This window comes from Enhydra lutris, unplaced genomic scaffold (genome assembly GCF_002288905.1).
Source record: "Enhydra lutris kenyoni isolate GAN:26980312 unplaced genomic scaffold, ASM228890v2 scaffoldscaffold42, whole genome shotgun sequence".
In the NCBI taxonomy this organism is placed as follows: domain Eukaryota; kingdom Metazoa; phylum Chordata; class Mammalia; order Carnivora; family Mustelidae; genus Enhydra; species Enhydra lutris.
The window spans coordinates 16,923,179-16,945,424 of NW_019154126.1; the positions used below are offsets into that span (position 1 = coordinate 16,923,179).

General features: G+C 45.0%; 1 protein-coding gene across 11 annotated transcripts in view; it reads right to left on the reverse strand.

Annotated features, from left to right (window-relative positions):
* LOC111155563 (par-3 family cell polarity regulator) overlaps positions 1 to 18,341 on the reverse strand; it is a 687,032-nt gene extending 668,691 nt beyond the window's left edge. For all 11 annotated transcript variants that reach the window (XM_022515794.1, XM_022515792.1, XM_022515789.1 and 8 more), the window contains exon 1: positions 18,126 to 18,341. In XM_022515794.1, coding sequence (XP_022371502.1) covers positions 18,126 to 18,245 — 120 coding nt within the window. In that variant the 5' untranslated portion in view covers positions 18,246 to 18,341. The remainder of the gene's footprint in view (positions 1 to 18,125) is intronic.
* Between the last annotated feature and the right edge of the window lie 3,905 nt (positions 18,342 to 22,246).

Below are 22,246 nucleotides of genomic sequence, written 5' to 3' on the forward strand. Positions count from 1 at the left end.
AATCCCAAGTCTTTTACTGGAAAACTCAAACAGTTACAAAAAGCCCTTCCACCCCAGCCCCCCACATGCACGTGCACACACACACATAGATGTGGTGCACACAGACATCCATACAAGTGAGCACACTCAGAGGACACATACATGGACATACACACTTCAGTTGATAATCTCAGACTATCATAAAATATAAGAGAATTCCACTAGAAGAAACAAATACAACTGACAGACTATTTTAAAGTGTTTCTTCCTCTATCCAGTGCGGCAAAACAAAATATATTTTTTTCTATAAGAATATTATAGGACATGCTTTGGCCAGGCAAGCATTACCCCATTCTAATGTCCTAGGCCATTCTAAGAGATGCAGAAGGCTCTACCTGTCACCACAGAGCACTCTCTCTGCAGGAGGCCACGGCCAGCTCAGACCACGCTAAGTTAAGTCTGGGCGCCCCACAGTCAGTCACCAGAGGAAGCAGCTGGCCTGAGACTCCATGACTTGAGCGTCCCTTGAGCTCCACTGTGCTACTGTGGAACACCAGACTAGGGCTTGCAGAGCTCCCAAACCTATTGCCACCCAGCGTGACACCCTCAGAGGCACAACAGTGCCCCAGTGGCCCTACGCAGGCCAGCCTTTTGCCTCAGGCAATTGTGATCCAAGCCAATGCTCTATCTGATTTAAAAGACCAGTTAGTTCTTCAAAAGGACTGTTTCCACCTTCTTGGAAAGAGACAAGAATGAGGGACCATGGTTGGTGGGAAAGCGAGAGCCAGGCCAGCACCACTTCACACCGGTGAGCCCCCTGGTGCCTCCTCGGTCAAGGGACTGGGAACTGCGGCTTCATATGAACTGGCCCTTGTGCTTTCTCCTTTGCCGGCTTCCTCTAACTTCCCCTGCCTGACCTCTCGGGTGCCTCCAGGATGGATGGGGTCAGTCCCCACAGAAGGCACATCTGCCCCCCTCCCACAGACTCTGCACGGGTCTCTTCCTTTGCCAGACGCTGGGGGTGGGAAGATCTGCGACAACAGAATGGAGTCCAAAGGGTCTTCCCAACTGAAACAGAAGGTAAGCGATGACAGTGTTTCAAACACCCAGTTCAAGCCACCAGTTCACTTCGCTAACTCAATTCAAAAACGTCTTCATTAGCACAGCAGCACTTGTTCTGCCATTATCATGTCTCAGAGATGCCACTCCTCACAGAACAGCTAATGCAAAGAAACACACCTTAATATTCATTCAGACTTAATTATAAAAGATTAAAAAAAAAAAACTTTTGGCCCCACGCAGCCAAAGAAGCATTTCTTTATTAACTACAGCATTAGTCAGTCAGAGCTGCCCTGCAGTCTTCAAGGACCCTCATTTTTCCACAAAGGATACATTTCACCCTCTTTTATCCACTTTATGGACAAGCCATCCACCACCTGAAACTTGCATATCCACCCATAATCTTTATGGGGACATCTGAGCGCAGTAAATCCAGCGTGTCAAGCCACACTTGTCAGCAGCGTGAGGCAGAGAGCACTATGGATTCTTCATGGGAGACAGGCAGCTCGAAAGAGCACCACACTGAAAGACACACTGAAGAAATCCCTCCTGATGGTATCTGCTTATTTTCTCTTAAAAGCTCATCCACTTTTAATTATTTACAAGTAATAAAACACTTAATAACACAGTCAAAATTACTGGGGTAAACTTCCTTTCAAAAAGCACATGTTCTGGTAATTATTCTTTGTGTCCCTTTTAACTTGACTTATCGAATTTTCAATCTCTCTGGGCTGTGGGCGGGGAGTCAGGGAAGGCACCATTTGGGGTGTGCCTAGCGCTATGGGCCAGCATGGCCCCCGGCCATGCACACAGTGCCCAAAGGAAAGGAAGCCCAGGGCCAGTCAGACAGCCCAGAATGACACCTGAGGGGAGCGGGGATGCTGTCCTGACAGCAAAAGGAAGCCTCTTAAGTTTTCTGAGCAAAGGAGCATAGTGCTGGCAGCAGTAATGGAAGAACGAAGGACAAAGTGAGAGGGAGAACAAGAAAGATAATCCCAGGCCAGGAGACATGTTCATCATCAAAGGAACTGGGAAACTCGGCACAACCTCGGGGAAACACTAGAGTCAGCTCTGTCACCAATGGGATCGACTGAAGCAGGGTGCAGGGAGATAAATGGGGAAAGCCAGGCCGGGGTCTGTTTTCAGGCTGACAAATTTGAATTTTACTTGCAAAGCCACGCAGAACCCATGGACTTCTCTGTACCAGAGCACTGTGATGAAGTTTACCCTGCTGGAAATACATAGCGTAGGTCATTTCACATGGGTCAGAAGTTTGTGAATCAGGAGACAGCCAATACAAATTCTGGCTGAGGAGCTGTTTCTTCCCAAAACCTAATGCACACCAATCATATGCGAAGTGTTTCATTCTAAGCAAAACTGGACAAATGTAAGCAATATCACATTTAGAACATTACAGTGGAGCTCCATCTTACTCAAAGTTTAGGTTCTAACTGGCAGGGATAGAGTAAACTTAACACACAATTAAATTATCCTTAAAAACTCCATTTAAGGGGTGCCTGGGTGGCTCAGTGGTTAAAGCCTCTGCCTTCAGCTCAGGTCATGATCCCAGGGTCCTGGGATCGAGCCCCACATCGGGCTCTCTGCTCTGCAGGGAGCCTGCTTCCTCCTCTCTCTCTCTCTGCCTACTTGTGATCTCTGTCTGTCAAATAAATAAATAAAATCTTTTAAAAAAACAAAACTCCATTTAATCACCATAAGCACAGGCAGTAGGAAGTGCTCCCCCAACAGGGCGTTGGCGGGGGGGGGGGGCGGTGGTTAGGGACAGATACAGGTTTTCTCACCTCCAATGTCACCGTCAGGCCACGCGCTACACATTCACTAAGCGGGCAACCCTATAAGTGCCTTTACCTTTTCCACTTTGTCTCTGCTGAGCACGTAGAATTTAATCCATTAAAGTGAAACATCCCTGTGATACAATACCCATAAGCTTCTACCGAAACAAACAAAACACACTGGAAAAGTAACAAGCTCTCCTTTAAACATGGCACTTCTCTGGCAAATGGTATATAATTTAAAACATTACCAGTGTACAAAAGTAAATCTCCACCATTGCCCAGAATCGTATCTAAGGAAGGTAAATTCATGCTCAAGTTCTAATCAGTATGCAGACCTGCCGAAGACAGCCTTCTGAACACTGCGCCCTAGCAGGCTGCTGAAACGACTTCATTTCCTCATCTGTGTACGAGCTTGAGGGGTAGTACAGCTTATTTACCTCAGAGGACATTCCAATAAAGGAATCATAAGTGGCACAAACACTTTGAACCTCTCAGAGAAGATGCCACATAAACTCAAGGTGTTATTACCATTATCTCTTTCTACTGAGTAGCCTGGGAAAGCTGTCAGATCTTTGAACTCATGAATTATGAACACAAAGTACTTCTTAGGTTTGTTGGCTTCAAAAGTTCAGGATATACATTTTACGACCCAGGCCAAGAACAGGACAACTTTAAAACATGACACAAAACAATAAAAAGACTAACTGTTTAATGTTACATGCAATACACACACACACACACACACACACACACACACACACACACACACTGCATTCACACATTCCTATAGCAGAACAAAGATGGCCACAACTCAAATTAAGAGTTGACCTCCTTGCATTAGTAAGTGGAGTAGATGTCCTCTCCCCTGGAATCCAGGCCACTTAATGACTGGTTTGGTGCATAGAAAAGAGGGGTTAATGATGCTGTGCTGGCTTCTAGGTCTTAAGAGTGTCCTCTTCCTGTCTCTGTAGGAGCCCTTCAACCACAGCATAAGAAGTCCAGCTACCCTGAGACCTCCATTCTAGAGCTGCTATGTGTAGGTGCTTTTTTTTTTTTCTTTTTTCCATATACTGTTTATTAACATGTCATGGGATAAACATGGAGAAATACTGGCTTCAATGTGATTTAAAATGATCTTTACGTCAAAAGAAGGGCTGAGGGGCATGGAAGGTAGGTTTGGGAAAGACAGGGTGCACACATTTTTAGATTGGGATTGAAAATTTGCCTATAGCAATTTACAAATACAGGCGCCACACAAATCCCTCAGGGTCACAAATACTCAAATACACACGGTGTTCTTGGGAGCATGTGCAAAGTCCCTGCAAAGGGCTGTAGGAGCATCCCCCCACTGTATCCTGCTTCTGCTTCCCGGCTGAGTGGCAGCTGAGCCCAGGCTTCCCGCTACCCCGACCAAGCACCACACTTGTGAATGAAGCCATCTAGGACCCTCCAGACCACATCATCTAGCAGCTGGACTGCCCCACCTAACCCCAATGGAGAAGACTCATCACTCTGCTGAGCCCAGTCCAAATTCTCAACCCACAAAATCATGAGAAATAATTAAATAGTTCTTGATTTACACCCTTAAGTTTGGGGTAGTTGGTTATGCAACAATACCTAAATATACATTAACTTTCAAACAACATTTTTACTAATCAACTTATGGTAAGGTGTTATCTGACACTGCTGAATAAGATAAAAAAAATTCTTACATAGGCATCGCTATCACGGCTATAAAATTCAGTACTAGCAAGTTCTCACAGCTATAGTATATTTGAAGGCAACGTTTCGAATATTACAAAGAACTGTACTTTGCAGCTCTGAAAGCACCTTGAGGAAATGACTTCCTGTTGAGATCATCTCTCACTAGTCATGCCACAAACACTTGAAGCACAGTGCTAGGCTCTTGGCTTGCTAAGCGCACAGCACTTCAGGGGCACTGGGAAAGAACTTGAAATGATTTCAAGGAAGGCTGGCAAAATCCATGTGAAGAATGGCAGCTCGGGAGGGAACGAACACAATTCCAGACTTCAAGTTATATTACTACAAAGCTGTAGTAATCAAAACAGTATGGTACTGGCACAAAAAAATGGTCACATAGAGCGATGGAATCGAAAAGAAAACCCAGACATAAACCCACATTATATGGCCAACTAATCTTCAATAAAGAAGGAAAGAATACCCAAGGGAAAAAAGATAGCCTCTTCAACAAATGGTGTTGGGAAAATTAGAGAACAAAGTCATGGTTATGGAAGGGAGGGGGGTTTACGGTGGTGAAATAGGTGATGGGGATTAAAGAGGGCACTTGTCACGATGAGCACCAGGTGATGTATGGAAGGGCTGAATCACTTATATTGTACACCTGAAACTAATATAACACTATGTTAACTAAGTGAAATTAAAATAAAAACTTAAAAGAAAAAAGAAAAGCTTAGTTATCTGTCCACTTTTCCCTACTTCCAATAAAATAGAAAACATATAAAAACACAGGACATAAGGAGACATGTTGACAGAAATAGCAATGCCATGTTGAAGATAAAAGAACTGATCATGGTCAAAGCCTCAGACCAGAAGCACATATTTACCAGCATCAGCCAGGCCACCCTCGGCACTCTGGTGTGGGAATGGGAAAGGGTCCATGAGAATATTCTAAGAAGCAGAGTATGAAAAGTGTGTAAAAGGAATCCACTGTTGGCTTTGAAAGTGTGCCTGTGGGCATTATTTACTGTGACACCCTAAAATGCAAGGGCCACAGCAGTCTGTCACAGTGTAGCAAGTCAGGGTGCAGGCTTGGTAGTCAGAGGGTCCACCTAAGACGGCCAAGCCATCAGGCATCAGATGTGCAACCTTTTGCAACTTTCTTATCCTCTTTAGCCTAAGTGTCCTTACCTGTAAACTTGGGATTGAATCAACACCTCCCTCCACTCTACTTATTAACATATAGACACAAAGCACTGAGCCCAGTACTTAGAGCCTGACACACAAAATGCCCCATAAATGCTAACCACTACTGCTGATAATGGCATACCCACCAAGATTCCTGATTCTCCTCCCACCCCTCTGAAACTCCTCAATGATTTGGGGCTGAGAAAACTTGATAGGTATCCCAGTTAAAGGTCATTTCTCAACATCTACCCAACCTGACAGGCAAGTAAATAATGCCTCAATACAGTACATCTTGTGTAAGAGCTTTCGATCACCAGTGCTGACCTAAAAATCTTAGTAACACCAAAAGCAAAAACTATACTGAGAATACCACTCCCCTGAAATCTAAAAAGAAAGCAGCTTCCCTCGTAATATGTAGGAAAAACAACCCAAGAAGAAAAGCTTTACCGGTTCAGCTTAAAGATCTGAACACACCATTCATCTTTCAAAACAGACTATGAGCTGTCTCAAATTCCCCGAAATTAAAAAAGTTCTTACCAAAGGGGGGGTGGGTATGTGAGGTGATGAATGCAATGTATTACGGAAAATCTTCACAATGTCTATCAGATCATCACACTGTACACTTTAAATGTTATCTGTCAATTAGATCTCAATAAAGCTGGAACAACGACAAAGAATACTCTAGAGCTTGTTTCTCTACAGTTTTGTTATAAAACTGGAAAGTTATTCTGGAAAGTTTTTGAAAGTACCCATCCCACACTTTCATTAGCCAAGCACAAAAACTCAGGAAGTTGTGAAGGGAAGAGAGAGAAATAAATTCCCATCTCCCATGTGGCCACATCTCTTTTTTGTAAAAACTTTCAATTTCAAATGCACTCATGTGAAACCATGTTTACAAACAAACACTGGAAGGGATCAAAGCCAAAATATGAACACTGCACAAAGAGATAAAGTTTCATTACTTTAATCACTACCTAGCAACTGCCCGAAACACATATATGGAGAGAGGGAGAAACATTATTTTAATAAGATGTTTAAGGCCCTCAAACAGAGAAAAATAACCTTCAATAGTGTGGTGTGGAAACATAAATGAGAAAAGGTGATCCGCTTGAATAGGAAGACAGTCCACCGTTGACAACTTGGCAAGTCTAACACGGTAATGCTGCCGTGCCCAGGATCTGAGCAAGTCTTCAAGACACCACTCCCTATGTAGTACGATAAACAGGTCAGCTCTTGGGTGAAGTCCTCAGGTGACTGGCACCAGGTGCCTTTAGCTGAACTAAAGCATTAAAAGTTGCATCAATCTGTCAATCCTTACACCTACCTACCTAAGCAAAAGATGTTCTGTGTTCATTTATTGCTGATTTAGCTCCCCAAAATCACCTTCTTAAGATCCAGAGAAGGGTAAAGAAGTAGCATGGGTACATGAATTATAGAGGCCAATAGAATAAAGGATTACAGAGGTCACATTTTTATGTCAGCTTTTCCATTTTATTTTACAACTCAGATCATCTCTTTGAACCCCCGGGTATTCTCGGAACTAGTACTAGTTAGTAAATGCTGAAGTTTTTAAAAACATTTCTGTATTTTATAAGTATAAATACTATTTATAATTTCTTAGTTTTATTCTTTCCAAGTTTCAAAAGATATTTTTAAGTGGAAAATGTATAACCAAAGTCTTTTAAAATACAACAAAGAAATTTTACATAATTTCCGTTGATCCAGCAGAATGACAGCTGCAATTTTAGAAAGTTAAAAGGGCTAATAGTAAAAACAAGTAAAAAGTGACACAGGCTAAGATAGTTGGACAAACACATTTCTCCTTGATCTGTAAAAGAATCAGCTTTAACCACTAAGTGATCAGAACATTTGCTTTCCTCTATTTTCAACTGATTCACTAGTAGATACTAATACTGGAATTTCTATAGTTCTTTTTTTTTTTTTAAGATTTTATTTATTTATTCGACAGACAGATCACAAGGAGGCAGAGAGAGAGGGGAAAGCAGGCTCCTTGTTGAGCAGAGAGCCCATTGTGGGGCTCGATCCCAAGACCCTGAGATCATGACCTGAGCCGAAGGCAGAGGCTTTAACCCACTGAGCCACCCAGACGCCCCTCTATAGTTCTTTAGAAGGAAAAAGTGACCCCTTAACAAATCATCCTGAAAAATGACCATTTGGTATCACAAATCAAATAAAGATCAACTTCACTTTATGAATAAGCCATTAAAACTGTGTTTAATCTGTATTTAAAACTTGAAGAAAAAGATCTAATACTAAGAGTCTGTTATGAAGAACGATTACCTACATTAAGTCACTTAATGTTCATTCCTGCAACCAAAAGAGAGCATTCCCGAATTACAGATGGGAAAACTGAGGCACACAGTTTGTGGGACTTGCCAAAGTTCAAAACTACTGGAAGCCAAAACCCAAAACTGGAAAAGCTATTCCACTGTGGACATCTTGGGAAAATCTAAATCAGTGTCACTGGGATTTAACTTCTTAAACTGCAGAAAAATGTTTCCATGGTTTTTTAAGGAAGAACAGTTTTACCACAAATTCAATTTCCCACATCCAGTGCAGTTCTAACGAGGATGAAAAGAAACAATTTAGAAGAGTTGATTCAAGTGAGACTTATTCACTGACAACCACTCACTGCAAAAATGAAAGAATAGTACAGCTAACATCTACTCCATTTTACCCGTACGATGCATTTTTTTACATTCTCTCTTCAAACCCTAACAACAATTCCATGAAGTAAGGGTCACTAAAAGCCAAGGATCCTAGGCTTACGGAGGTTACCCTTCTTGCTCTCAGACACACAAACGCAGAATCTGCAATCTACTCCTGAATCCTGGTCCAGAGTGTGTCACTCTGATATGCTGCCTCCTAGGAGACAAAAATACCCATAACCAAACTTTCCACCTTCAGCCAACTGTGTTTTTCCAAACATCTGTGTTTTAAAAAGTGGATCATAAAATACAAAAGATAAACTGACCCCACCATAGAACGTTCAGGGTTTTATCACCCTTCCAAGTTTCCTTGGGGCAAAAAAAAAAAAAAAAAAAAAAAAAGTCCTGACAGTATGTGTCTTCAAAATCTAAAATATACTCCTTTCATAGTTCTCAGACAGTACGAATGCTCAAATACCACCACCCGCCAGATGTAGTTGCTGAAGCATTATCAATCCAACTGATGCACTTTCACTAATAGGTCCTCTTGATTTGCTTGAAAGATTTTTTTCCCCAGGTCTCTAACAGAGTGGTAAAAGTACCAAATCCTTCATTCAACTTTAATGGATTCAGTGACTTGTCATATCCCGTGTGGTGGTACATCGGGAACCAATATCCTGTACATTTTACCTCCCTCTTCTGCAGGTGCTGCTGGCTGTAATAAGAGAAATTTCAGTTTAGAGTATAACCCTGCTGGGCAGGAACCCAGCTAACTATTCACATATGACTTTGCACACTGGGTTTCAGAATTATAAATTATGCATCATAAATGTCTTTGTGGTAGAACAAAGTTTGTTCCCTGGAAAATAGTTTACTTTTTAATTCTAGATTTAATATTGCACTCAGAAAATTAAAACAGACATAAAAAAATCTTCCAGTATTTACTGTTTACTTTAAAGAAACAGAAAACTCAGTCTCATATCAGCCACCTACATAAAAATGGTATTACCTCTTTATATTTTTAATCTGTTAATACAACATAGTTTTAGTATTTAGTAATCTTAGGTTTTTGAGATATGCAGCGAATTATTTTCTGAAGTGCTAGAGAAAGCATTTTTATTGTATGAATTTTACTGTATGAATGTTTATTGATTTTTATTGTGGAATATCTCAAACAGGCCTTTCCCAAAATATAAACCCTTTAATATAAATTAGTTTTCTACTCTAAAGGGATGTGATAGAAATAACAAGAACAAGAAAAACCACACACCAGAAAAAATGACTGGGTTCCAAAAATTAGGTCATACAGAATTTGAATATCAAAGATAATCAAAAGGGAAGAATATTACTGCCATGTCTAAAACCACTTAAATTTATACTACTATCAAAATAACAACTTCAAGACTACATATGTGTATGTACGTGTATACACAAATCCTACATTTAGTATCAGGCACTGTCACATACTCAGTTATACTTCAAAAAAGGGATAATGTCATTAAGTCACTTCTGAGCATGTAATTTATCCTAAAAGACACTTCTCTTGAGATGGTAAGGAATTCTGAAGGACACACCAGGCAAAATACATCCTAACTTCCAACAGCATGTGTTTGACCCCACGGTCAAGTCCCATCATTTCAAAGTAAGGGAAGCAAAATATTTTCACAGGGAGGTGGGTGGAGTCAGGGATTCTGCACCCCATCTGCTCTGAAAAGCCAGTGCACATCACCCATACCTCATGGTTCCATGAGCATCGTAACCAACAATACAGACTAGGTCGGAGCATCTCTAGCTCTGGGGACTGGCATCGGGAGCCCAGTCCAGAATTTCTGAATATGGGAAGATGAAGATGGCAAAATGGAGCCTCATGAACTTGTGAGATTTGCCAAAGCTCAAAATGACTGAGGATCAAAAACCAAAAACTGGAAAAGCTCTTCCACTATGGACATCTTTGGAACCTCTGAATCAACCTTCACTCAATAAAGGCCGCTGGTGAGCTAGGCAGGAAGAAATCCCTGGCTGACGGTGAGCAGGTGAACTGCCAGAGAAGCCTGTAAGGAAGAAGAGGAGAGAAGGTAACAAAGGACAGTCCAGGGGCTGGGAGGCTCAGCAGCAAACAGCTTACCGGACAGGACAGCAACAGGACAGAGTGAGAGGCCCAAGAAAGCAGGGTTTATACTCTATACAAAACTCCTAAAAATAGCCAGTTTTCACTTGAGACTTCTGAGCATCTCTGATACAGTTAATACATGTTTATGGGACTCTTGGAACTATAAAACACCTAAAAAGTGAGTTTCTTCACAGTAACTTATGTAGTCTATTTTTTAACATCTTTGCTGAGACAGAATCACAAACCATAAAATTCACCCATTTAAACTGTACAACTCAAAGATTTTTATCATATTCACAGAGTCATACAATCACTCACTATCTAAACTTAGAACATTCTCATTACCCCCAAAGCAAACCCACGAGCAGCCACTCTCCGTCACTCACTCCCAAGCCCAGTCCTCAATAACCACTACTCTACTTTCTCTACCTACAGATGTGCCTGTTCTGGTCATTTTGTATATATGGAATCATGTAAGATACATGGGCTTCTGTGACTGGCACAGTGTTTGCAAGGTTCATCCACGTTGCAGCATGAATCCGTATTTCACTCATTCTTAGAGCTGAGTAATATTCTAATGTATGGTAGACCATATATTGTTCTGTCGGACATCTGGGTTGTTTCCACTTGGGGGCTGTTATGGAGAATGCCGCTATGAAGACTCATGTACATGATTTTTGGGTGGACATGTTTTTATTTCTATTGTATATTTTACAGTCTGTTTTTAAGAGAAAAAATTAAATAACTGACATTTCATGTGGATGTGGAGATTTCAATTTTATTTCTAAGTTCCAATATCAATGGATAGAAGAAAAAGATAAGCAAAAGTAATATTTAATGTCATAAGCCACCTAAAGATGGCAAGGCAGACCCAAGAAGATGCAAAGCTATGAAAAAAAATTCACTTGTACATACTCCTTCCAAGTGCAAAAATCTTAAAGATAAAACAAATGACTAAAAAACAAACAAAGATCACCTTTCTACCATGTTCACACAGCTCTGCATTGCTTTTCATAAAGCTTTCTATATAAAATAGAAAAGATACCAAAAATAGGTAAAGTTATATAAATTTACTGATTTCCCCAACTCTCTCTACTGCCACTAACCTTGGTTCTGGCTAGACATGGTGTATGAGTGGCCACGTAGGAGGAGGAAAGCACACTGTGTGGGCTGAACCAACTATTTTACCCTGTGGAAAACGGACTGAGGAAATACCTCCCTGGACCAATTTTACACATTTCTTTCCATCCCTGAAAAAAATGCATAAGGCTCCAAACATCTATTATGTGTCCAACGTCACTAAGCTGCCTCCAATTTTACAGAGAGGTACAAACCTCCCAGGACAGAAGGAGGATCTATCTATGGGTTAGCAGTACAAGTGAGACTAAGCACTGCCTCCGTGACCAACTCATCTAGGTTCGCCATGAGCCAAGAAGCACCTCACATCAGCCAGACTCTCTCTGTGAATCTCAGATCCTAAACATTTCTATTTACTGCTGGCACTTACCCAAGGATCTCAACTGACAGAATTAGAGGCGCCAGACCCAACATAGGTATGTTTCCGGGCCAGATTCCCACACTGCTCTGGCCACCTGCCTTGAACCAGGCCCAAAGCAAACCCTGTGACTATCCCTCTGCTTGGTCTGAAAACAGACTTAACTCCTTCAAAAGAGATGACACAAAAAGAGTAACTTCCAGGGACTCCAAATCACACTACATCTTACTGTCAATTATAATCTGTTTGTACCAATATGCCAGATACACCAAACCCTAAAGGGCTGGTCCTACAGTCTTCCAAGTAAAAGTATACTTTTTGTGTAGTAATGCGTGCGATGTGTTTATTCTGAGCTTTTTATTTACTCAACCGGTTAAGATTCCTTTGCAGCAGATGTTGGCCATACAATCAAGACTGAGGCAGGACTACCACCCTCAAGCATGTCCCCAGAGGGAGTCGGAGCTCAGTTGTGTTGTGCAGATAAGCACTGAAGGACATTCATTCATTCAGTAACGCTCATTCACCCAGGTCAGTCCAGGAGCTAAGGCCCCAGGAGAAGCACAAACTGGAGAGCCTCAAACATCCTGAGACGCAGGGCCAGCCTCCCAAAGATGCTGGTCTGAGACGAAGCTCAACAGATGAGCAGACACAGACAGTGGGGATGGGGGCAGCATACAGAAGAACAGACAACACCACGGCAGAGGCAGAAACGTGCGAGCAAGTGCATGTGGGTAGAATATGGGATGGGGGAGCCCAGTGAGGGAGTGGCTGGAGCTCATACCAACTGTTAAGACTTTTCATAAAAAACCATGACTTAGGGACGCCTGGATGACTCAGTGGGTTAAGCCGCTGCCTTCGGCTCAGGTCATCATCCCAGGGTCCTGGGATCAAGTCCTGCATCGGGCTCCTTGCTTGGCAGGGAGCCTGCTTCTCTATCTGCCTCCGCCTGCCACTCTGCCTGCTTGTGCGCTTGCTCTCTCGCTCTCTCGCTCTCTCTCTCTCTCTCTCTCTCTCTGACAAATAAATAAATAAAATCTTAAAAAAAAATGACTTACATGTTTTTAGTAATCAGCAGTCCCCCCCCCCCAAAAAAAAGAAAAAGCACATTTTCAAAAGTTACTGTCCGTAAACTCAAGTTTGTTTTAATAACAACAAATCACTATTAAACAACTCAGGTTTCCATGCTTCAGGGACAAAAGCAGTGGCCCACAGGCCAGAGGCCCAGATGATCAAGCTAGAGTAAAGCCAATACTGGCTGCATTTATGTTCCCTGACACACGTGCACACGCACACACACAAGCACACACTTTGCTCCTCTGACTGCAGTGATGCTTAGGCAAATATTAACATTTTTACCTATTCTTTAATTAAATGACATACTACCTTCTTTAGTAACGAGGAAAAACCAAACAGGAATGATAGGATACTTGGGAAAGTTTCCCAGCAAGTAAAACTGGTGAGTAAAACATCAGTGATTCAGCTCTAGCACTAAAGACTCTCCCATTCATCATCTGTTCAGTACTCACATTAACCCTGCCAAGGGAGTAACCCACTTTAGACAGAGGGAAAATGAGTTTCTGTAGGGTTAGTTTGCCCCAGGTTAAATGATAATACAGAACAGTTAATACCTACCAATAATAAATAAACCTAGGTCTCCAAACCCAATCCAAAGTTCCCACTGTCCCCTAAGAGAAGAGGGCTATGGGGGAAGGCAGGGAATTAACAGGTTCCAGCAACTTCCCTCCCTCACTTTACCCTACTCCTATTCCTTCCTCAGCATTCAGCAGCACTTCGGACAGAAGGCAGATCTCATCCAAATAGCTGCTCCAGATGTTCTCCCAGAGGACCAGGAGTCTATACCGCTGCCCTGCTCAAATACCCGACTCCCTCCCGTACCATCCAACCATATAAAGTCCCATGCCCCTGCATCCACAGTCCTCCTGATCCTGGCCCACCACCTGGCATGAATGCTCCTCAGGAGCCACAGTAGCCCAGAAAGCCTAAATCACCTGTGTTCACACTGTTTCCCTTCATGCAATCCCTTCCCTCCCAGCTCGCAGACTCACAGGAGATGCTTCCAGAGGCTCATGCCTGGACCCCACTGCAGACCTGCAGTAGCAGGACATCTTAGGCAGGGAGGTGCTTTCTGAGATCACTCCACCAGCCAGTTAGGAAGCACTGCCCTCTAGTAGGGCAAGCCTTCTGGCTCACTAAGCCCAATACCAACTCTAGGGACAAAAGAGAATCCCCTCGCCCCCAACCCAATGCCTAATGATCACTCACATCTCTGAACTCCAGAAGCAATTACTGTCTGCACCACCCTGTTGCGGAGCAGTGCTCCCACCTACTATTACTGTTGTATGTACTCATCTGGTCTCCTAGATTATATTCTTCTCGAGTGCAACAATTTCACCTTATATTTCTCCATAGAGCATAACATTTTGTACACAGCAGCCCTCCAAAATAGCAACATTTTTTTTTTTTTTAACAAACATGAAGACTTTCTTATCTTTCTCCTAGCCAGATTTAGGATGTACAGCAGGAAAATAAGGGAAGCCTCAGGGCCAGACTTGATTCACTCAAAATTAAGGAGTGGCCCGCAAAGAAAACCTCAGAAACCAAGGGCACCACACTTAAAAGTCACTGCAGTTGGTGCTCTGCACCCTGTGTCCATTAGGATTCAAGGATGAGTCAGGCTGCAGGCATGAGAAGAACGAACAGACCCATATACAGCAGACAGTCCTCCAATTTTAAGCACTCGAGACTAGTTCCTCCAACAGAATTCTCGATGTCTAGCAGAACACCCTCCTTAAACAGGGTCTGGATGAGGATGGGTGGATGGAGATGGAACAGCCAAAACATTTTCACCCATCAGTGATCATAAGCAGAGAAACATTTTTCCACTAGAGGAAAAAAAAAAAAACGCCATGACTAAGTGTAAGCCTTTAAATATCTGCTTATTGAGGACATTTCTGGTATTGTCACACCACTCCACTGTCCAAAAAAATTTATTTGTTTAACCTGAAAAAAGCTCAAATACAATGCCAAATAAAATAGCCCCATCACACTACCAAATGCTTACTGCAGAGAAAGCTTTAGTGACTTGGGATCTTTCCTTCCCTTTTCCTTTCTTCTTTTTGGGGGAGCGGGTGGAGGTGGGGGAAACATTTAGCTGATTTTTATACAAAGCTATAAACATGATCTTTCCACATTTTTCCCCACCAGATGGGAGTTTGTCAAGCCACAGGTCACCTAGCAACTTAAACACCACTCTGCAGCTAGCCAGCTACCCAAGTCTTCATACAAAACTTACTTTGTCCTATTAAACAATAAGCAGTAAAGAAGAGAGAATAAGAGTTAAAGCAAGTGTTAATATGTGTTTGCTTCATAATCACCTTAAATGAGGTGGGAGAAAAGGGAAGAAAGACTAAAGTTTAATCTTAACCGTTACCTAACAATTTAAGAAGAAAAAACACCAATGAAGACACTCAGCCTCTGACAACATCTGAGCTCAATAGTCTTGTGATTCAATGATTAAACTTCGTGTACTACAAAGCCCATCTTAAAATTCACCCACTGAACTGTGAATTGCACTGAAAGAGCCTTTAAATAATTTTAGAACGCCCTGACTCATCTGACTCCTCCCTCTCATTTATATCCAACTCCAATGCTACCATCACCCTGAGAATCACCCTTCCTTCCATCTACACCTGGTGATCTCACACTTACCCTCTAAAAACTCAGCTCAAGGGACGGGTGGCTCAGTTGGTTAAGCAACTATGGACTATCGTCTTTGGCTGAGGTCATGATCCTGGAGTCCTGGGACTGAGTCCGCTGGGCTCCCTGCTCATCAGGGAGTCTGCTTCTCCCTCTGACCTTTCCCCCTCTCATGCTCGCTCTCTTGCTTTTTCTCTCTTTCAAATAAATAAATAAAATCTTAAAAAAATACAAATAAAATAAAAACTCAGCTCATATGCCCCTTCTCTTACACATGCCTCCCCAGACTCTTAAGAAAACTGCACTCCCTTTTCCATCTTCCCAGGTCACTGGGAAACAACTACACTAATATTTAAAACCAAGGTCCAGATCTGTCACTAAGAGTCCTCAGTTACATCTACCAACATCACAGACACATTTCCTTCTCCCTGCACCACAGCATGATAGTCTACAACACGGTCACCTTCAACGGAGCCTCTTGTCCTAGACCCTGACACTCCCAACTTCCACAAAGCAGCCAGTGGGCTCCCTAGATTTCCAGCACCCAGAATGATGCCTTTAACACAGTAAATGCTTAAGAATTTCTGTACAAGAAATGAATGACTCAATCAAATCAACGACTACAGTTTTATCTCCCAAACAGGCTTTTCAACCAAAGTCCATGGTGTGCATAGTGAAAGAGAACTAATTTTAACCATGTAAAATGAAACGAAATGTCCTCTCTGTTCAGTAACACAAGCACACTGCCTAGATTGTATTATTGTATTTCTCTTCCCTTTCACAACTTATTTTGGTCTCCAAAATGCATATGCAACCTGATTATTGATTTAGAACACTTAGATCATAAATTGCCATTCATAAACAATCTTTTAAAATGCTAAATGTAGGTTTTAGAGAGTTCTGTTTCCCCTTGTCAGCACTGTAAGATAAACGGGTGCCCAATTTCCACTAATTTTATTTAATTTTCAATAACAGTTAAACCAACTGAAAGGAACATTTTAGAGCTGTTAAATATAGTCAACATCTTCCATCTTTCTGTCAGGTTCCTAAACGTTCCCCAGATGACCTACAAAAGGCCAAATTTACGCTATTCTATCCAATATATACTAAAAAACCAAACAATAGTGTAGAAAGTTTTTCTCCCTTAATTTCAGAGAGAATTGGAGGACGCAGCCTGTATACACCGAGGTAGGCAAAGCCACAGGTCCCTCTTGTCTGCTGCCCCACAGCCTGCACAGGAGCTAGGCCACTCCACCACCAGAAACATGAGAAATTTTTTAAGTGAACATGCTTTCCACCAAACGTTACTCTACAGCAAAGAAATATCCTCAGGTGCTTGACAGAAACTTCGGAGGCGTGGGCTGTTGTCAAACAGACAGCAGATAAAACAATTTAACAAAATGCCTTTTCACTTCTGATACACTGTAGAGGAATGCAGTTAAGTGGAGACAATGTTATCACTCCACGAAGAAAAAGGGAAATCTACTCCACTCCGAAATCAGGCCCCAGCTCCGCAGCCTCAGCACCATTTGGAACTAGTTCCAGATAGGTATACGCTGAGGTCCTTGGCAGGAAAACTTTTAATTCAGTGACTGATTTCAGGGTTGTGCCTTTTAAAGGAGTCCTCCTGCACGGGAGCCTCCCAAGCAGCGAGATTCCGTCCCCAACCAAAGTCCGCGAGCCCGTGGGAGCGGGCGTCCCTCTCGGGGCTGCCGGCGACTGTCCCCCACCAGCTGCCCCCGAACCGCGCCGGGGCAGCCCTGCCCGCGGGCGACCGGGAGGGAAGGGCTCGTGGCTTCGGCTCCTTCCCCCGCCCGGACTAAGGCAGTGTTGGAGCACAAACGCCCGGCTCTCCGCCGTGTGGGGAATAATTAAACTCTCCTCCAACCAAAAAAGTTCCCTTTCCCCAGCCTTTGCCGCGGGGCCTGGAAGCGGGGAAAGGCCTGAGGCTGGATTTCCACCGCCTGCAGCCGGGGGAGAGGCGTCCGGCCAGGCTTCGCCCGCGCTCCGGAGGGCTGGGTTCGGGCTCGGCCCCTAACAGGCTCCGAAGGGGCTCCTGTGACCGACGCCCGCCCCGCGGCCGGAGCCCCGAGGGAGAGGCGGCCTGCGCTCGGCCCGGGAGGAGCCGCGGGATCCGGCGCGCTCACCCGGGGCTGCGCCCGCGCCCGCCCCACCGGCCCGGCCCGCGCGGAGAACTTTGCCGCCCGCAGCTCGGGGCGGGGGGCGCCCGCGAGGCCCCGGCCGAGCCGCCGCACTTTCCCTTTCCCCGCCTCCCCTCCGTCTCCCTCCTCCCCTTTCCAGGAAGCGCCATATTGATCCCGGCGCCTTCCCCCTCCTCCTCTTCCTCCTCCCTCTCCTCCTCCCCCCTTCTCCCGCCCCCACCCCCGGCGCCCCGTGCGCCCCCGGCCCCTCACCTTGGCGATGGCCTTCCGGTAGCGGGTCACGGCTTGCTGGATGAGGCTGAAAACTTTCATGTGGCCGTCTCCGCACGGCACGACCACCCGGGTCCTCCCGAAGCACACGGTCACTTTCATGCCGCCGCCGCCGCCGTCGCGGGCCGGCCCGCGCCCCTCGCTGACCGCGGCCGGAGCGGCCCCGGGCAGGGGCGGCTGGACGCTAGGAGCGGTGGGGCCGCTGCACCGGCGCGCGGGAGGCTAGGGGCGCGGGCAAGCGGCGGCGCCGGGGGGCCGCTTGGCTAGCATGCCCGGCCCGGCCCGGCCGCCCTCGCCTGGCCCGGAGCTCGCCTCGCCTCTCCCCCGCTGCAGCGCCCGCAGCCTCCGGCCACCTGTTCGGCGTCTCCGCGCGCTTGACGGCGGCGGCCCGGGGCTGTGTGGCGCTAGCGCTCACTCCGGGCCGCTGGGGGAGGGGCGGCGGCGAGGGGAGGGGAGGGAAGGAGGAGGAGCAGGGCCGGGCACACAACACCGCGCACATGCGGCAGGGGGAGGCGCGGCCCGCTCCCCGCGCGGGGCGGAGCGCACGCCCGCGGGCCCACGCCCCCGCCGACTCCCTCCCCGGGGCGCGGGCGGCCGCGGGACCCCGACTGCACGGCCCGCCCCGGCTGGCTGCCTTCCGCCTGGGCCAGCCCTTTCCCGGGCGCCGCCACGGAGGTGGAGGCCGGGATGCCCCTCCCCCCGCCTCGCCGACCCCCGCGCTGGGCACCGCGGCCCCCACCCGCCCCCCTCAAGCGCTCCGATGCGCTGCGGGGCTGCCCTCGTCGAGCTGAGCCCCTCCTCCGGGGCGCCGCTCCACACCCCCCTTCCCTGAGGTCTCTCCAGAGCCCACCCCCTTTCTTTGTCACTTTTAATCCCCTTCCTCAGGCTAGGGGGTTCGGGAGAAATCGTTTCTAGAGAAAGCACTTTACTCTTGGCGCCGCGGACTCACTGCACAAGGACTCCTGGAGAGGAGCCGTCCCCACGTTCCCCCAGAAGGATAGGGACGGGGCTGGGCCGGGATGTTCCAGCGGAGGTTTCTCCTCCCGCGGGGGCTCTCGCGCCGCAGACATCTCTCCCCCCACCTCGGGCCCGCATCTTGGCAGGGTTTTTGCACTGGCTGGCTTGCTCGGCTGCAAGGCCGGGCGGAGGTTGTTACGCGTTAAAAGCAAAAATTAATCGTCTGCTCTGGGGAGAGGTTGGTGAAGCTTTGACTCGACCCGGCCATTCTCTAGAAGCCGTACTATTTACCCTGAAGTTTCCTGTGACCGGGTGATGACCCACCCACTTCAACATGTAGATTTAAACACTGCAATTCCCATAATTTTATTTCTTAAAATTCTGCAACACAAGCAATCCTAACGCAAATTCATGAACAATACATTCAGAATGCCTGTGGGGAAGCTGTGCAAGGGAATCCCCACGATGCGCTGGATCTTAACTCGGGCACTTAAACCCCAGGAAGAGAAAGCAACTCTGTAACGAGTTACATGCCTGCGGGACCTGAGACATTTTTTTTAAAAAGTGGATGGTGGGACGCCTGGGTGGCTCAGTTGGTTAAGCAGCTGCCTTCGGCTCAGGTCATGATCCCAGCGTCCTGGGATCGAGTCCCACATCGGGCTCCTTGTTCTGTGGGGAGCCTGCTTCTCCCTCTGCCTCTGCCTGCCACTCTGTCTGCCTGTGCTCGCTCTCTCTCTCTCTCTGACAAATAAATAAGTAAAATCTTTAAAATAAAATAAAAAGTGGATGGTGTCAAGAAAAGCAACTGGCGCTCCTCTCTTAGTTATGAGCTACGATTCCTTAATAACGGTATGTCACTGTGTTTACAGAATGACAAAGGTCAGCAAAGAGTCTTTTGTTCATGTCGGTCCTAAATGGTAGTAAATTCATTTTTTCCAGTTATTCCTAGAATATGTGAATTAACAGCTGCCTTGAGCTCACATGGAACGTCAGCATTTACAGCAGGAAGAGCAGGTGATCACCCTTCCATCCCAACCCATGTCCCATTTTAAAAAAAATAAGGAAACAGATCATCTGCTTTCCAGACTCCCTAGCACTTTCTCCTGCCTGACACTGCCCCAGGTATAATACAATTTGTCATTTAAAAAAAAAAAAAAAATATATATATATATATATATATACTTCCTCTCATCTACAGTCCTTGACCAATGTACTCATCGGTCCTGGCAAACCAGCACAATAAGCAGATGCTGGGTGTCAACAGTCAACATCACCATCTTACCTCAGGATATCCCCTGAGTGTTGAAGTCCCTTGCCCAAGGCCACAGAGAAAGCTTGAGGCAGACCCAGAAATAGAGTCCCCGTTTCCTTCCACACATTCATGGGAAAGGCTCATTATACTCCTATTTGGCTGGAACGTTCCACATTTCTACCCAATAATTAAGTTTGTGATAGTTTGTAACTATGATAACAACTCATACTGAGGTCTTCTTGCTTCTTGTACTAATAGTTGGGTCCACACAATTACCCGTAATTGTAGATGTTGTTTCTGTTTTAATGCATGGGGGAGGGAGGAGTATACTAGTTTAGAGTGGGGCTTTCTCAAAATAATTCTGATTGAAAAATAAGTTGCAGAGCACATCAGACACCAGAAGTCTCTAGATTCAGATCCTGACTCTACCAATTTACCAGCGCCTTAGACATGGCACTCAGTCTCTCTCTAGCCTCAGTTTTATCAGCTGAAAATTGGACTGATGATCTCTGTCTCATCATTTATATGGATTAAATAAAATAAAGTGGGGTGTCTGGGTGGCTCAGTCATTAAGCATCTGCCTTCGGCTTAGATCATGATCCCAGGGTCCTGGGATCGATCCTGCGTCAGGCTCCCTGCTCAGCAGAAAGCCTGCCTCTCCCTTTCCCACTCCCCCGCTTGTGTTCCCTCTCTCACTGTGTCTCTCTGTGTCAAATAAATAAATAAAATCTTTTTTTAAAAATGTTTTTAAGTCTACTTAACTAGCTTAAGTAGCTTAAAGTTTCATTTAAATCAACCTAGTTTTTCTAGATATACTGATTCCCTTTATGTTAATAATTGATGAAAAACTAATATTGTGTTAATTTTTGATACCAGACTCTTGGGTATCTTGAATCAAATTCATAAAATTTCCTCACAAATAGGGAATCTACTCTCACCAATGTGCTTCACTAACATCTAACCATGAAGATCCATTAGAGCCAGGCTACCTAATCGGTTCTGGCCTAAGTGGACAAAAAAGCAAACCCTGTCCTAATGAGAAGCAAAATCCTCAAAGTCAAGGATGGAATGTTATATAAATATTTTCTGGTGTGTTTACTCTCTTAAATTCAGCATATATCAGGTGGAAAAAAATTGTAGCCCTTATCCTATTTGTACTTCTCCTTTACAGTTGATTGATTTGATTGGTTTTGAAAACCTCAGAGAATTCTGAGAATTAATTGGGATCCACCTGTGTTTTGTGCCTATCTGCAAATGAAAATGGGCAGGTGTGACCACCTGGACGATAATCTCAACTGTATCCGGCAGCACTCACGTGCCCTGTGAAGTACATACACCACATGGGCACAAACAGTATCCTATTACCTGGCATCTTCCCCTTAGAAAGGTAATAATTAAGAATTAAGAAGACATTTACAAGAGTTTCTGAAATTCGGTCATACATTGAAAATTGAAGTTATCTCTGGGGTATTTCACCCACATATTGAGTGCCTCTCCATAAGTATTAAATTTAAGATCGTGTTAACACTTGCACAAGCACAGCCTAATAGAAGAATCAGATTAGTATTCACCAAATGATTTTTGTTTGTAATCATTTGTACCTCTTTGTACCAAGCACTGCACTGTAGGCTGGGTGTGTAAGTTCCTCTCATTTTTTTTTTTAAGATTTATTTATTTATTTGACAGAGATCACAAGTAGATAGAGAGGCAAGCGGGAGGCGCGGGGGGGCGGGGGGTAGCAGGCTCCCTGCTGAGCAGAGAGCCCATGCAGGGCTCCATCCCAGGACCATGAGATCATGACCTGAGCCAAAGGCAGAGGCTTTAACCCACTGAGCCACCCAGGTGCCCCTATAAGTTCCTCTCTTACGAGGTGCTCAGTCTAGTAAGGGCTTCA